The following is a 15,377-nucleotide window of genomic DNA, read 5'->3' on the forward strand; positions in this document are numbered from 1 at the left end:
TGGTGGGAATGTAAACTAGCATAGCCACTATGGAGAGCAGTATGGAGGTTCCTCAAAAAGCTGCATATAGGAACTACCATATGATCTAGCAATTCCACTACTGGGCATTTCAATCCAAAGAAAAGGAAATCAGTATAACAAAGAGACACCTGCAGTCCCGTGTTTACTGCAGCACTATTCACAATATCCAAGATAAAAAAATCAACATAGGTGTCCAACAACAGATAAATGGATAAAGAAAATGTGGTGTATATACACACAATGGCATACTATTCAGCCATAAAAAGAATGAAATCCTGTAATTCCCAGCAAAACAGATGGAACTGGAGTACATTACATTATGTGAAATAAGCCAGGCACAGAAAGTTAAACACCACATGGTCTCACTCATATGTAGAAGCTAAAAATGTTAATCTCATAGAAGTACAAAGTCCAACAGAGGTTACAAGAAGCTGGGAAGCATAGGGGAGAGAAGGATAGGGAGAGATTTGTTAAAGGATACAAAATTACATCTAGATAGGAGCAGTAAGTTCTAGTGTTCTATACCACAGTAGGATGACTACAGTTAACAATAATATATAGTTTCAAATAGCTAGAAGGATAGTGAGTGTTACCAACACAAATGATAAATGTTTGAGATGGATATCCTAATCACTTTGATCTGATCACATATACAGAAACATCACTATGTACCCTATATGTATAATTATCTTGTATCAATTTTTTTAATAAAGAATTTTTATGTGTATATTAATAAGTAACATTAGACTACAGCTTTATTGAGTGTGATATTTTTCAGAATTATGCTAGTTTTGTAAAGAGAAATAAGATGCTTTCCTTTTACATTTCCAAACAGTTTAAATGGCACAAACCATTCCTTGAAGGTTTGAAAGGTTTTACAAAGTTTCACTTGTGAAAACACTGTGGTCTGACACTTTAAAGATAACTTTCCCTATTCCTGCAGTAGTTCTTAGTCCATAATTTAGAGTGTCTGTCTTTTTATTTTGTTAATTTCTAATTTCCTAAAAATAAATTGTCCATTTTATTTAGACATTTACTCATAACTACTTTAAATTCTTCTACATCTATAATTAAAACCCCTTCCCTAATATTTTGCATGTGAGTTTTTTCACGCTTTCATCACTGATGGTGGAGAGGATATCAATACCAATTAACACCAGTTACAGTGTACTTACGCAACTTAATCTTTATAATAAACTTATGAGGTGGGAATTATTATCTCAATTTTACTAATTTTAAATCAAAGAAATCTAGTCACTTTCTCAGGGTAACATAATTAGTAAGTGGCTAAATTAACCTAGTCCTAACTCCAAAGTCCATTTTCTAGTTCTCAATGTGAACACGCGCCTTTCACTAAGATGGTGCTTTTAAAATTCTTACTGGCAGAGGAGTCGATTAAATTGAGAAGAGGGAGGTATTTGCTCTTTACGTAAGAAATACTACTTTCTGCAATAGAAAGTTTAATGAGAGATTTAAAAATTAATTTCAAATATCAACTTTTTCAGGTATTGAGAAAGGAAATAGAATGTCTAATATTCATAAGTGAGAAGACTATATAACAGATCTTAGAGTTTCTGCCTAATTTTCTTCAGTGATTCAGTCTTTTCTACACCAGCTATGAAATGTGTTGTGTAGATTTCAATATTCTGCTTTGTTTGGGAGATATTTACTTTGTTTGAGAAGATTCCTGGTAAGGATAAAATAGTTACAAGTAGTACAATTCTACCTTTAAAAGAAGTATGTTCTGAGGTATTATTCAGAAGCAACTAAAAAGTATTTAGAGAGAGGCCTGAGGAGCCCACAGGAGAGGAACAAGTATAAATACAAATGCTACTTATCAATGAGATATTTAGGTAGATGTTTTATTTTCCTTCCTATTAAGTGGCACCATTTTTTTTTTTTTTTTTACTATGTGAAGAAAATACCGTGTGTAGTGTACGAAAAGTTTCTTCACTCTGAATACTTTCATGAAAACCGTATCTTATACCTATCCAAAGTATCAATGAAATTAAGTATTAGCCAGGCACAGTGGCTCACACCTGTAATCCCAACACTCTGGGAGCCCGAGGCAGGCAGGTCACCTGAGGTAAGGTCAGGAGTTTGAGACCAGCATGGCCAACATGGTCAAACCCCGTCTCTACTAATAATACAAAAATTAGCTGGGTGTGGTGGTGGGTGTCTGTAATCCCAGCTACTCAGGAGGCTGAGGCAGGAGAATCGCTTGAACCTGGGAGGCGGAGATTGCAGTGAGCCGAGATCGTGCCACTGCACTCCAGGATGGGTGACGCAACGAGACTCCATCTCAAAAAAAAAAAAAAAATAAACAAAAACAAAAACAAACTAACAAGAAATTCAACATTAGCCCACTAGTCTTTTGTTCATTACATTCTAAGAAGCATGTTCACAACATTCCTTATTTATTAACAATATAAATTGAGAAAATTGCTAGCCAGCTTTAACAAATTACCCTAACTACCCTAGATATTTCTTTCTTTTTTTTTTTTTTTTTTTTTTTGAGACAAAGTCTCACTCTGTAGCCCAGGCTGGAGTGCAGTGGCGCAATCTCAGCTCACTGCAACCTCCACCTCCCGGGTTCAAGCGATTCTCCTGCCTTGGCCTCCCGAGTAGCTGGAATTACAGGTGCGCGCCACTCCACCTGGCTAATTTTTTATATTTTTTAGTAGAGACAGGGTTTTGCCACGTTGGCCAGGCTGGTCTTGAACTCCCAACCTCAGGTAATCTGCCTGTCTTGGCCTCCCAAAGTGCTAGGATTACAGGTGTGAGCCACTGTGCCCAGCCCCCTTGATATTTCTTAAGACCTAAAAAAGGATACAACACTAAGCAAATTAATCATGTCAAACTATTCTGCCATCACTTGAAACAACATTAATATGTTAGTTTTGTTTCCCTCCAATTCAAGAATGGCTTTCGATTTTCTGGCAGAGAAACTATTTTCAAATTTTGGCCAAGTCCACATTGCTCTTAATTAAAGTGTGTCAGCTGGGCGAAGTGGCTTAGGCCTGCAATCCCAGCTTTGGAAGACTGAGTTTGAGACTAGCCTGGGAAACAGTAGCGAGACCCTCTATCTAAAAACAACAATAAAAAATTAGCTGGGCGTGGTAGTACAACCCTGTAGTCCCAGTTACTCAGGAGGCTGAGGTGGGAGGATCCCTTGAGCCTAGGAGTTTGGGGCTACAGTGAGATATGACCAAGCTACCCACTGCACTCCAGCCTGGGTGATAGAGCAAGACTATCTGTGAAAACAGACACACACACACAATCATTATTCTTCATCTACTATTTGCAGGTGCACTGTGTGACTTTTAACAAGCCACTGTATAATATTTCACAAACTATGCAGTTACTGTAAGTAAACTATTCTCCTATTGCTGAACATTTGTTAGATTATTTCAGATACATTGATTTTTGCTCAATTCTCTATTTAGGAAAAAGTTGTGGAAATGTAGTTACTAGATCAAAAGGTATGAATGATTTTAAGATTCAACAGAATTCCCAAATTGCTTACAAATTTATACTCTACCAACAGAATGAGTTTTCATCTCTCCGTACCCTTGCCAGTGATAGGCATCATCACTTCTTCGATTAAATATTATCTCAATTTAGATTTGTTTTTATTACCAAAGTGGAAAATTTTTCATGTCTATTAGTTATGTTTATTCTACAAAATTAACTGTTTTAAGTCCTTTGCCACTTTAGACAAATCAGTTTAAATTGTTTTCTGTATCATAGTAGATTAGATTACATTTTAAAACTCTTCTCTCCCTTTCAGCCCATCCCTCTTTCCATGGCAGAAGCATACTTTCTTGCCCCATTAATGTAGGGTTTGGTGACTTCCTTTGGCCTAGCAGTTGCAATGGCCTTTGGAGGATAGCAGATATGAAGCAAGCAGAGGCTTAAAATTTGTGTAGTAGGTCTTGTTTCTGTCAGTGCCATGTGAAGAGTTTCCCCTGGGTAAGTGCTGCTCTTTCAATTGAGGCGCCAGAATGAAAACACATGAAATAGACCCAAACCCAACCTGCAGTGAAGAGCCAAACCCTGCCAGAATAGCAGCCTGAAGGCTATCCAGCCGAGCCCAGCCTAGTCCAGTCAATTCCCAGCTGACCTACAGATGCATAAGCAAGAATGGATTAAAGCTGTTTTTAAGCTACTGAGTTTTGGGTTGGTTTATTATGCTGTTAATAGCCGATGAGTACACTTACTGTATTATACTATAAAACTCTAAGGGAAAGAGAGTCACATACAATCTACTGTGTTCCTTAGAGTACCATATACTTAGCAGGAACTCAAGGTCTATAAGTACATTTGCCTGCTCATTTTTTTCTCTTTCTTTTCTTTTTGCTGTAAATACCTAGATATGACATTTTCTGATGTTTATACGTTTCACCATAGCTTTCTCATGTAAAATTATGTATAATATAAAATATGTAAATTAAAATGAAAATTAAAAATTCAACTTTCAAGCAATTGGTCTTTACATTTCTCTTCAATCAGACAAACTCTTGTATAAAAAATTTTCAACCATTTCTTTTTTTCTTAGATGGAGTCTTGCCCTGTTGCCCAGGCTGGAGTGCAATGGCGTAATCTCAGCTCACTGCAACCTCCGCCTCCCAGGTTCAAATGGTTCTCCTGCCTCAGCCTCCCGAGTAGTTGGGATTACAGGTGCCTGCCACCTTATTTATTACTCAGCTAATTTTTGTATTTTTAGGAGAGATGGGGTTTCACCATGTTGGCCAGGCTGGTCTCAAACTCCTGATCTCGTGATCCACCTGCCTCAGCCTCCCAAAGTGCTGGGATTACAGGTGTGAGCTACTATGCCCGGTCAACTATTTCTTTTAAACATCACAGATCCTCTCTCAATTTCTAAGCAATAAAATAGTAGAGACTTTTTAAACTTTAAACTTTTGTGCACAAGTGTTCCAAAAGCAACATAATTTATGTAGAAATGCCAATTACATCTATCAGTTTTAAGAGCAATTAAGAAAACAAAGGTGACTAGAGATAAGACTACCAAAATGGTATAGGGTGTAAGCATATGGGTTCTTTTTTTTTTAAATTCTTTTCTTTAAGTAACAAAGAAGATGCAAAGGAAATTTAATTTATTCAAAGCTATAATTAATATTTTAAAAGCAATTTAAGATGGGATAGAATTATAACACCATTTAAAATTAACAATGCCAAGTAGATAAAAACCACTCAAGAAATATTTGTTGAATTAAAGTAAAATTAATAATCAGGAAAAAAGTCTCATATTTGGCTTTATGGCATCAGCAGTTCTTAAGCAAATATTGTTAAGATAAATTCTAAAATAATTTGATTATTTTCTGCATTATTAGTTAGGCTAGGAAATTACAGCAGAAATATATCAATTTCGAAAGAGTTAAAAATTTGAGCTACTTTAATAGTAAGCCAAGAATGAGAGCATTTATCGAAATGAGTTTTTAAAAATGTGTGTATATCTTTTTTTTTTGAAGTTAATGAAACAAAAATTTCCCTAGAGAATGAAAAACAATTACTGTTTCTATTATAGTATAAGAAGACTAAAATGTGGAAATTCTGGCATAACAGCCTATTATTCAGGGTAGGAAGAGGGTAATAAACTGGTCATACCCCAGGGAGGAAGCACTTCAGGACTATGCGTGCTCATTCAAACAATGATAGGCACTGAAGGCCCTGAGCTACTACTGAGGAATCCTCATTAGGGAGCACAGCAGCCCTTAGAGAATGTTAAACAAGAAGGGATCTAGAAAGATCTGGGCACCGGAAAAAAACCGCACAGACATAAATGAACTCTTAATTGTGCCGAGAATACCCCTTTGTTCCAAGTATTTTATAAAGTCTAGTAGCAAATGCTTTTTAGCGAACACTAACAAAAAGTCTAAAGTAAAATACGAAATCAAAGAGTAACAAAGAACTAACTAAACCACTAAAAATTTACAAATATTTTAGAATGTTAGAAACTGTAAATGAAAAATAGAAAATCTAATGAAATGCTCTCCCTCAACAACCACTTAGAAATAACAACATAATGGCCTTTTCTATTATTGTACCTCCCACAGGCTTTTCTTTGCCAAAGCCAAGAAACCTCAAGGACACACAAAAACCATTTAAAACACGTTCGTGCCTCCTCCAATCCCAATTCCAACAAAATACTTGTAGGAGTTGCCTTCAAATTTAGCCATGTAATGAAATGTGAATTCTTAAAATATGGAGACTGGCTACTAGCTAAATTCCTTTGTTTCTAAAATCAATGATAGAAAAAATATACTGAAATATTTCAAATGTGTCTTCCTTTTTAATATAAGTGAGGGCTAGCTGCAATATTATCATCCTTAATTTCCCTCAAATGGGCTGCCTAAACCTCCAACCTCCTCCCTTACTTTCCAAAAAATGATTCTAGGCACACAGTTAACTCTTACACCTCCATTTTTACAAATCATGCAGCAAAACATGAGACACTCTGAAACAATCTTGAAAATGCCCCTAATATAATGCTGTTGCTATGGTAACTCTTGCAGGCTAGTTCTTTGAAAAGACTCAGATCTCTGAATTGGAACAAGGTTACCTCACCGTCTTTTACTCCTTGCCCCTCTAAAATTTATCCTTTGTAACAGTACACATACATTTCATAGAAAAGTATCTACGCAAGTAATCATACTGAATCTATTCTTTTGGCTTAATGATTATTTCTAAGGCCCATGTTTTCTAGTGCCTTTTCTCTTGGAATATTATCCAAGAAAATAATAGAAATCAAATTCCACTTATTTGATGTTTTTATTTTTCCCATTTCCCATGTTCTTTAACAAATTCTACTTCTGATCAATATTCAATGTCCAATTTTCTGTCAATGGTTCCTCTGAGTTGTCTTTTCAATTTTTTCCCTTGATTATAAGCTTTTTGGTTAAAAATTTTAGTGATATGAATATTTAACATGTAGCATCTATAAGTTTTTTTATTTTACCAATATGATTAAGATATATAACCAATGGTCCATCTAAAAAGTGGTTTTGTTTTTGGTTTTTAAAAAACTTTGACAGTGAGTACTGAATAGTGTTCAGTGAGTAAGTAGCTATGTTACTTGGGCAAAAAGCCAAACACATTTCTAATCGATACTTGCCCTGTGCAAGTCCCCTGGCCAAGACAATCATTAAGGGTTTCTCTTTAAAAGACTGTAAAGGAAGACACACATATAGCAGCTCTAGTCAGCAAAGAAAATATTTCATTTTATCATAAATTCCCTTTACGTAGCATGTTAAGAGTCTAAGGGGATTTCATGTGCACTCTATTATTTACTCCTTAAAACACACCTGTGAAACAAACAGAATAGGTACCATTATCTCCACTTTAAAGATGTCGCTTTGTCTGAAAAAAAAAAAAAAAAAAAAAAAAATCCCTAGGCTGAAGAATATAACTGAGAAACACTATACCTCCATCACTCGCAAATTACATGGCCTTGAGCAAGGCACATAACAGGGTAACTAGAATCCTCCTAAACTTAATATAAACAATAGGATATAGCTTAGATGTTACCTCCAGAAGTCTTCCTCCCATCCTGAGGCCTTGAGTTAGAGACCTGTGCTGGGGGTTCTTTCGGTACCCTGCTTAACTCTTTATACTCTATTTTTATGCCTTTTAAAAAAACTGTGGTAAAAACAAATAAAATTTACCATTTTAGCCATGTCTAAAGCAGTATACTTAGCAATAGTATTAAGAACCAATTGGCCGGGCGCGGTGGCTCACGCTTGTAATCCCAGCACTTTGGGAGGCCGAGGCGGGCGGATCACGAGGTCAGGAGATCGAGACCAGGGTGAAACCCCGTCTCTACTAAAAATACAAAAAATTAGCCGGGCGTGGTGGCGGGCGCCTGTAGTCCCAGCTACTCGGAGAGGCTGAGGCAGGAGAATGGCGTGAACCCGGGAGGCGGAGCTTGCAGTGAGCCGAGATTGCGCCACTGCACTCCAGCCTGGGCGACCGAGCAAGACTCCGTCTCAAAAAAAAAAAAAAAAGAACCAATTAATGCCTTTTTACTTTGTCTATTCCCCCATTAGATTATAAATTATTAAGGGCAAGAATCGTGTTGTGTTTTGTGGCTATATTTTTAGTGCTTAGCATGGCATGTTACATAAAATATTCTTAGTAAGTACTTGCTGAATGTATGCTTGCTCTGCCTGCCTGTCTACCTATCTACCTGGTCATGCACCTAACTCAGAACTAGAATGAAGGAATGAGGTGCTTACACATGGATATATATACATATATATGTATTTCAAATTTTTCCTCTGTTTTAAGCTTTTTAGTTAAAAATTTTAGTGATATGAATATTTAACATGTAGTAACTATAAGGTTTTTATTTTAGCAGTATGATTAAGATACATAACCAACGGGCCGGGCGTGGTGGCTCACGCTTGTAATCCCAGCACTTTGGGAGGCCGAGGCGGGCGGATCACGAGGTCAGGAGATCGAGACCACGGTGAAACCCCGTCTCTACTAAAAATACAAAAAAAAATAGCCGGGCGTGGTGGCGGGCGCCTGTAGTCCCAGCTACTTGGAGGCTGAGGCAGGAGAATGGCGTGAACCCGGGAGGCGGAGCTTGCAGTGAGCCGAGACTGCGCCACTGCACTCCAGCCTGGGCGACAGAGCGAGACTCTCTTCAAAAAAAAAAAAAAAAAAAAAAAAAGATACATAACCAATGGTCCATCTAAAAAATATTTTTGTTTCTGGTTTTTAAAAAACCTTTACTGTGGGCAAAAAATTTTGTCCAGTTTATACACACACACACACACACACACACACATACACACACATAAATATGTTAACCTGAAGTCAAAATTTTTTCCACTTGTCTGACTGATTTCCCAATTAGGGGATGAAGAGGATCAGAGTATGCCACCCCCAAATATGCCACTTTGGCATAAGGATTATTTTGAGCTGAAGGTAACTAAGAAATCCTCAGATGAAGGGAAATATATCTGCCCTCCCTCTTTTTGTCTAAAAGCAGGGCATAAATTCCTTTTGTAAATGTAATATCAATTTCCATTTCTAAAGGTGACACTGTCATTCCCATACTAGGAAGAGGAGGGCAACACTTCTTTACCAGAGATGATGCTTATCAATGGAGAAGACACCAACTTTGGTATGCATAACAAACCTTACTAACTAATCCTTTTCTTTCATTAGAATCCCCATATATTTACCTTTTCACAATTTACCATCCAGAAGCCTAACCCCCTACCTTTGTCTAAACTTACTTTTTCACAATTTATCATTCTTTGTAAAAATGGTATACAAGCCCCCGCCAACCCCTAGTCTAAACACTTCTTTTGGGTCTTCTTTTCCATGAAGACCTCTGTGTATATAACAAACCTTTTCTTTTATTAATCTATCTGTTGTCAATTTCATTTGCAGGCCCCAATTACTTAAGAGGGTAGAGAAGTAAGTTTTTCCTCACCTACAGGTATACTGCAGATATTTTCCATAGCCCAGATGAGTGTAATCTGAAGTTCCAGATTTTTTGCAAAAGCACATTTAAAGAATATGATAAAAGTATTTCATCACAAAATATTGCACTGGCAAATGTGTACTGAAATTAACAATATTTTTATTTTCCTAACAATTATTTGCATATGTTGCATTAGACAAAGAGCTTCTAAAATTAATAATCATAGGATGGTCTACTGTCTAGGTTAGAAAGTTAATGACTCCAATGGCTGGTTATCAAATCCTTTTTCATTCAGTTTATATTCAATTATTTGCTTTATTTTCAACTCTTTGCTTTCAACCAAGAAAATCTAATTACTAAAAATATTTATTGATGACAGATCACTATACAATTTTTTGAACAAATAACTCAGAATTGGGTAAATAACCCATAAATAACTCACTGAACTCATAAAACTGTGTGATACTGCAACAACGAAACTCCTTCTATTCTCATCCACATAGCCAAAAGATTTCTGAGTTTACTTATATAAAAACTGAAAAAGGAAATAGTAATAACATAAATTTATCTCATTAAGAAATGTTTATCTGCAACAATTAGTTATAAAAATTAAATGTGTAATACATTTATAATGTTGCTTTGATCAACTGTAGGTAATAATCAGGGTAATGGTAATTACAACCCAGAACAGAAAACAAATTAATCTCTTAGTGACAGAAATAATTTAATTTCAATTTACATGTTTATGTAGCAGACAAGTCATTAAAACAAAATATATTACATTAAAATAAAGATACATTATAGTTCAACAGCAAAGAGATGGAAATTTTCTGACTATTGCACAATAGAAATATTTGGCAGTTTTATTTTAAAATGTGAACATTTAAAATACACTGAAACGGTACCTTTTGTAATTATTTAAACTTAAGATGAAAAATTTCAGTTGTAAACTTAAAAATGTCCAAAAGGTAATACGGTTTATAAAATTCTTTCAAGAAGTATGTGAATAAGAAATGTCTTAAGCCCACAATACTATCTAAACTATTACTTTTTTAGTTTAGACGTTTTAGATTTGGACTGTTCACAGATTTGAAGAATTTGGATCTTCAGCTTTTTACTGAATACTGTCAGTATACAGTTGACCCTTGAACAATATGGGTTTGAACTTCATAGGTCCGCTTAACATACAAATTTTCTTCTGCCAACCCCTCCTTTTCCTCCTCCTCCTTAGCCTACTCAATGTGAAGATGACAAAGATGAAGACCTTCATGATGATCCACTTCCACTTAATGAATAGGATATTTTCTTTTCCTTATGATGTTCTTAATAAGATTTTATTTTCTTTAGCTTACTTGATTACAAGAGTACAATATATAATACATATGACATACCAAATATGTGTTTAATAGACCATTTATTTTATCAGTACAGCTTCCAGTCAATGGTAACTATTAGTAGTGTTTTTGGGAGTTAAAAGTTATCTGTGGATTTTCAACTGTGTGCAAGGTTGGTGCCCCTAATCTCCAAGTTGTTCAAGGGTCAACTGCAGTTAAAGGTATATTATATTCTAAAATATTCAACCAAAAAACAGTACTCATTTTTACCTGGGATGGAAGAAAAGTAAAGGGTTCTTTATAACTTAGTAAATGGAGTCATAAACACCATGTATTAAATCAGTTGCCCAATTTATAAATTCTCTAGTAACAACCTCCTGAATTATGATACATGCCTGGACTTAACAACAGCATTCCACAGTATGAGTTAAAATTATGGCAACTTTGGGGATATGTTTCCTTCACTGACATATTTAAATTATATCATTTAATAAGAATGCCTACACGGTGGTAAAATTATTGGCTACATTTATCAATCCTACTCCAACCACAGAATCTACTGCAAAAAGTGGAATTATATTATAAATATCATCTGCTGCATCAAATCTCAAGGTTTTATTGAAGAAATGTTCTGATCTTTTATGACCGTTAGACACACTTTAGATTAATAGCAATTTTGTAGCACTGGCCAACGCTCCTAAAATACAGTCTCTCAATTAAGAAAAAAAAATCACTGAAAAAAAATTTTGCAAAGTATTTAAAAATAACTAATAATTTCAATTAGTAACATCTCTTTACAACCTACAGATGAGAAAGTGCAGCATCTAAGGTGTTGGTTGATATTGACTTAAAAAGACAAAGATGGAATGTATTTTACTAAAAGGAAGTGAGATTGTTGACTGACAGTTCTTGGAAAAAGGTTAAAAATTCAAAAGGAGTGGCTGCATGTGACTCAGAACTTAAAAGCCTTTTCTCTTCTCAACAGAAAAGCAGTCTCAAGTAATAATAGGTTGCCATGGAGATGAGAAACTAGAGGAATCAGAGAACTCAATTTGCAGTTAAATGGGCTGGAAACAATTCTTACTACTTGGTGAAGGAGAGCGATTAAAAATATACTTGATTGCCACAGGGGATTTTTTTTCACCAAGCCACTTCCCAACCTCATTAATGAACAAGGAAGTCTAAAAACAAATGGAAACCCAAGATATCCATAGATTGAACCCATTAAACACAATTCAGAATTTTAAACATTATCACAAATTATTATTCTGGGTGACTGTGCTTCTTTTCAATGGTACTTTATCAGTAGATACTGGAATGAGACTAAAACTGCATTCAAGAACAAACTGATATAACTGAAGGAACTGAAATTTCAGTGGAAAAAAAAGAGCATGACAAATGGAAAAGTAGCCAGAGTAAGAAATAGAGTCAGGTAGTAAAAATCCAGGTTTAAAAAAATCTCTTCATAGTCAATCACAGAATACCTTTGTGAGTGCTGTAAAGGGCTGCAAACGTCACCATGAAGAAAGTTGTGGAGTATTTGCCAGCATTAACTAAATGAGGAAAGGCCCTTTTTGTGTCTCGATATCTGCGCAGGCACTGGATGAAGCGAAGCCAAGCAGGAATGCACTGAACAATGGCCCGCACACCGTATGTATATTCGTGGCAAATTCCTGATTCTGTGAAGATTTCAAAAAAGAAAAATTACCATTGAAAAAAATAACTTGCTCACATCATTTAGCCATATAGTGTAGCTAATATCAAGTCTAAAAAAGCAAGAAACCTTCAGAATCACTTTCTTCTTTGCAACTATTATATTCTCAAGCTTTTTTTTTTTTTTGAGACTGAGTCTCGCTCTGTGGTCCAGGCTGGAATGCAGTGGCACAATCTCAGATCACTGCAACCTCTGCCTCCCGGTTCCAGTGATTCTCTTGTCTCAGCCTTCTGAGTAGCTGGGATTACAGGTACATACCACCACACCCAACTAATTTTGTATTTTTAGTAGACATGGGGTTTCGCCATGTTGCCCAGGCTGGTCTCAAACTTCTGACCTCAAGTTATCTGCCCACCTCAGCCTCTTATACTGCTAGGATTACAGGTGTGAGCCACTGTGCCCAATCTATTCTCAAGCTTTTTAGTGACAGATAAGGAGAGAAGGTAAAATATGTTGTGGGGGAACTAGTGGGGAAATTTGCTCTCAGATTTATGGATATCTGTCCAGGAATCACTTTCTTTGGAGTGTGATAAAACTGTAAGAAAATTAGAAGATGAGTATACTAATAGAAGGAGGAAAAAACGGGTTGGCTCTGTAATTTGAAACATCTGGAAAACCTACAAGTATCACCAGTGATTCTAGACAATTTTGTGAATTCCAAACCACCACAACACAAGACACCCAAGAGCACATGCTCTTGTACACCCACCTCCCCTCTTTTTTTAAACCAAGAACAAACTGTGTGTTTAAGTAAGAATGGAGTTGGTAAATCAATTTTTCCTTGAATTCTGAAATTCAGAATTGAGTGTGATCAACCTACAACAGAATTGTGATCCACTGGCAATCAATAAGAATGTGTCAGCATCGGCTTCATCATTAGCTTTCGTTAGTCACATGTTACATATTCTATCTAAATTAGATCTTTGTCATGAAGGCAAAATTCCTTAATAACTTGAACTGCTGGCATAAACTAAGGGGGGATGGGGTGCGGAAACAGCCAGAAGAAAAATAACATCTCAAGTAAGAATTAAAAAGCAATCTGTAGTTACTCTCAAAGCACTTGATCTATTTCTAAATAATCAGTATTTTTGATCACTGGTATCTATGTTACATTATACAGCAATAGTGTGACAACAAATTGTTGGCATGAAAGCATTTGCAATATAACTACCAATGTGCTAGAAAAAAGTTTTCGAATTCTTTAAGTGTAAGTTGTAAATCTCTTGGCAAATGGACAGACGAAATCCTAATGCATAATTTAAAAGCCAAATTATATCAGATAAGGAGACTGCTAACAGAATGCCAAGTACATTAAATTAAGTTTATAATATTATTGGGTAAGTTTTCATCATGACCTTAACTTTCTCATTTATCCTTCCCAATATTTCTTGGTTTACACCAGCGATTTAGTAGTACAGATGCAAATTCATACCCTACCTTCTGAATTATTTGGCAACAGGCCCTTACTTTCATCCCATTTGAGCTCCAAACTGTAGAAGCAGATCATATATTCCAGGTCCATCAGTATCACTGACAGGCTGTTCAGCTGATCCGCCAGCCAGAAATCAGCAAAGCCTACCTTATGGAAGGGGGCTGTAAATACTCGAAACTGAAAGAAAAAAAAAATCAGAAAACATAGAAACAAGAAAAGTCGTATTAAATGTCTCCATTTCATGTCTGACCATTCAGCATGATTACTTTAGTTGATAAAATGGAAACCAAAGAACCAATCATAAACGCAGAGACCTGGCAACAGTGGCTAGGTTGAGAATTAGCAGTGAAAGGAATAAGCTGAATGGATAACTAAGAAAGGAAGTAAAGGAGGAAAAAAAGCAGGAATAACTATAGTTAGAAAACATAAAGCATGGGTGCTGCTAATTCTTTGCAAAAATCCAAATATTGTTAAGGGATCAGGGAGATGCCACTACCCCCTGATTTTTCATCTAAAAATATACGTGTTTATGTAAACAAATCTTTCCATATTCATAGTGACTTTTCAAGTATTTAAGCCTAAAGATTTTGATCTCACATTTCTACACCTGTTTAAATTGTTGACAATTATTACATACATGTCAGCCATCAACTAAAGTTGTACTTTAAAAATGTATTACAGGGGTGGGTGTGGTGACTCACGCCTGTAATCCCAGCACTTTGGGAGGCCGAGGTGGGTGGATCATGAGGTCAGGAGTTCGAGACCAGCCTGGCCAACGTGGTGAAACCCTGTCTCTATTAAAATACAAAAAATTAGGTGGGCATGGTAGTGGCCACCTGTAGTCCCAGCTACTTGGGAGGCTGAGACAAGAGAATTGCTTGAACCTGGGAGGCAGAGGCTGCACTGAGGCAAGATCATGCCACTGCACTCCAGCCTGGGGACAGAGCGAGGCTCCGTCTCAAAAAAAAAAAAAATTATTACATGTACATTTCTAAGTCAAACACTTGTGACTTTTGCTTTAATTCCATGAACGTTCCTACCTCCTTGATATTTGTATTCATTCTTTTTTTCTCTAGAGTGGAGGTGTAATTGTATGGTATTTCTGAACTGAAATACAGATAAATGATTCAAAAAGTCACAGTTAAGGAGAATAATGTTTCTTTGATCATAAAGAACTGATTAGTAATTCTTGTCTATATTTTCCAGATAGCATATGACAAATGTTTATAATTCATCTAAAAAAGATGAGAACAGATTAAAGACTGTGTACTGTTTTGGATTTGGAGAGAAATATTTTAATTTTTAAATGCAGTTAAAAATTATAATGTATTCATATTTGTACTTTCTGTTGAAATGCATGACTGAAGAACTGTTTAGCTTTTGTGTTTATTCTTGATGAAAAGCTTTGTCCTCGTTTTT

The 15,377-nt window shown here is 35.9% G+C and overlaps 1 protein-coding gene across 1 annotated transcript in view; it reads right to left on the minus strand.

Moving 5' to 3' along the window:
- The window catches only part of XPR1 (xenotropic and polytropic retrovirus receptor 1), a 256,114-nt gene that overhangs the window by 35,754 nt on the left and 204,983 nt on the right, over nucleotides 1-15,377 (minus strand). Inside the window, exons 9-10 of the mRNA XM_032159187.2 lie at nucleotides 13,964-14,135; nucleotides 12,297-12,491 (exon numbers count right to left, since the gene is read on the minus strand). Coding sequence (XP_032015078.1) covers nucleotides 12,297-12,491; nucleotides 13,964-14,135 — 367 coding nt within the window. The remainder of the gene's footprint in view (nucleotides 1-12,296; nucleotides 12,492-13,963; nucleotides 14,136-15,377) is intronic.

This window comes from Hylobates moloch, unplaced genomic scaffold (assembly GCF_009828535.3).
Source record: "Hylobates moloch isolate HMO894 unplaced genomic scaffold, HMol_V3 SCAFFOLD_8, whole genome shotgun sequence".
Classification (NCBI taxonomy): Eukaryota; Metazoa; Chordata; class Mammalia; order Primates; family Hylobatidae; genus Hylobates; species Hylobates moloch.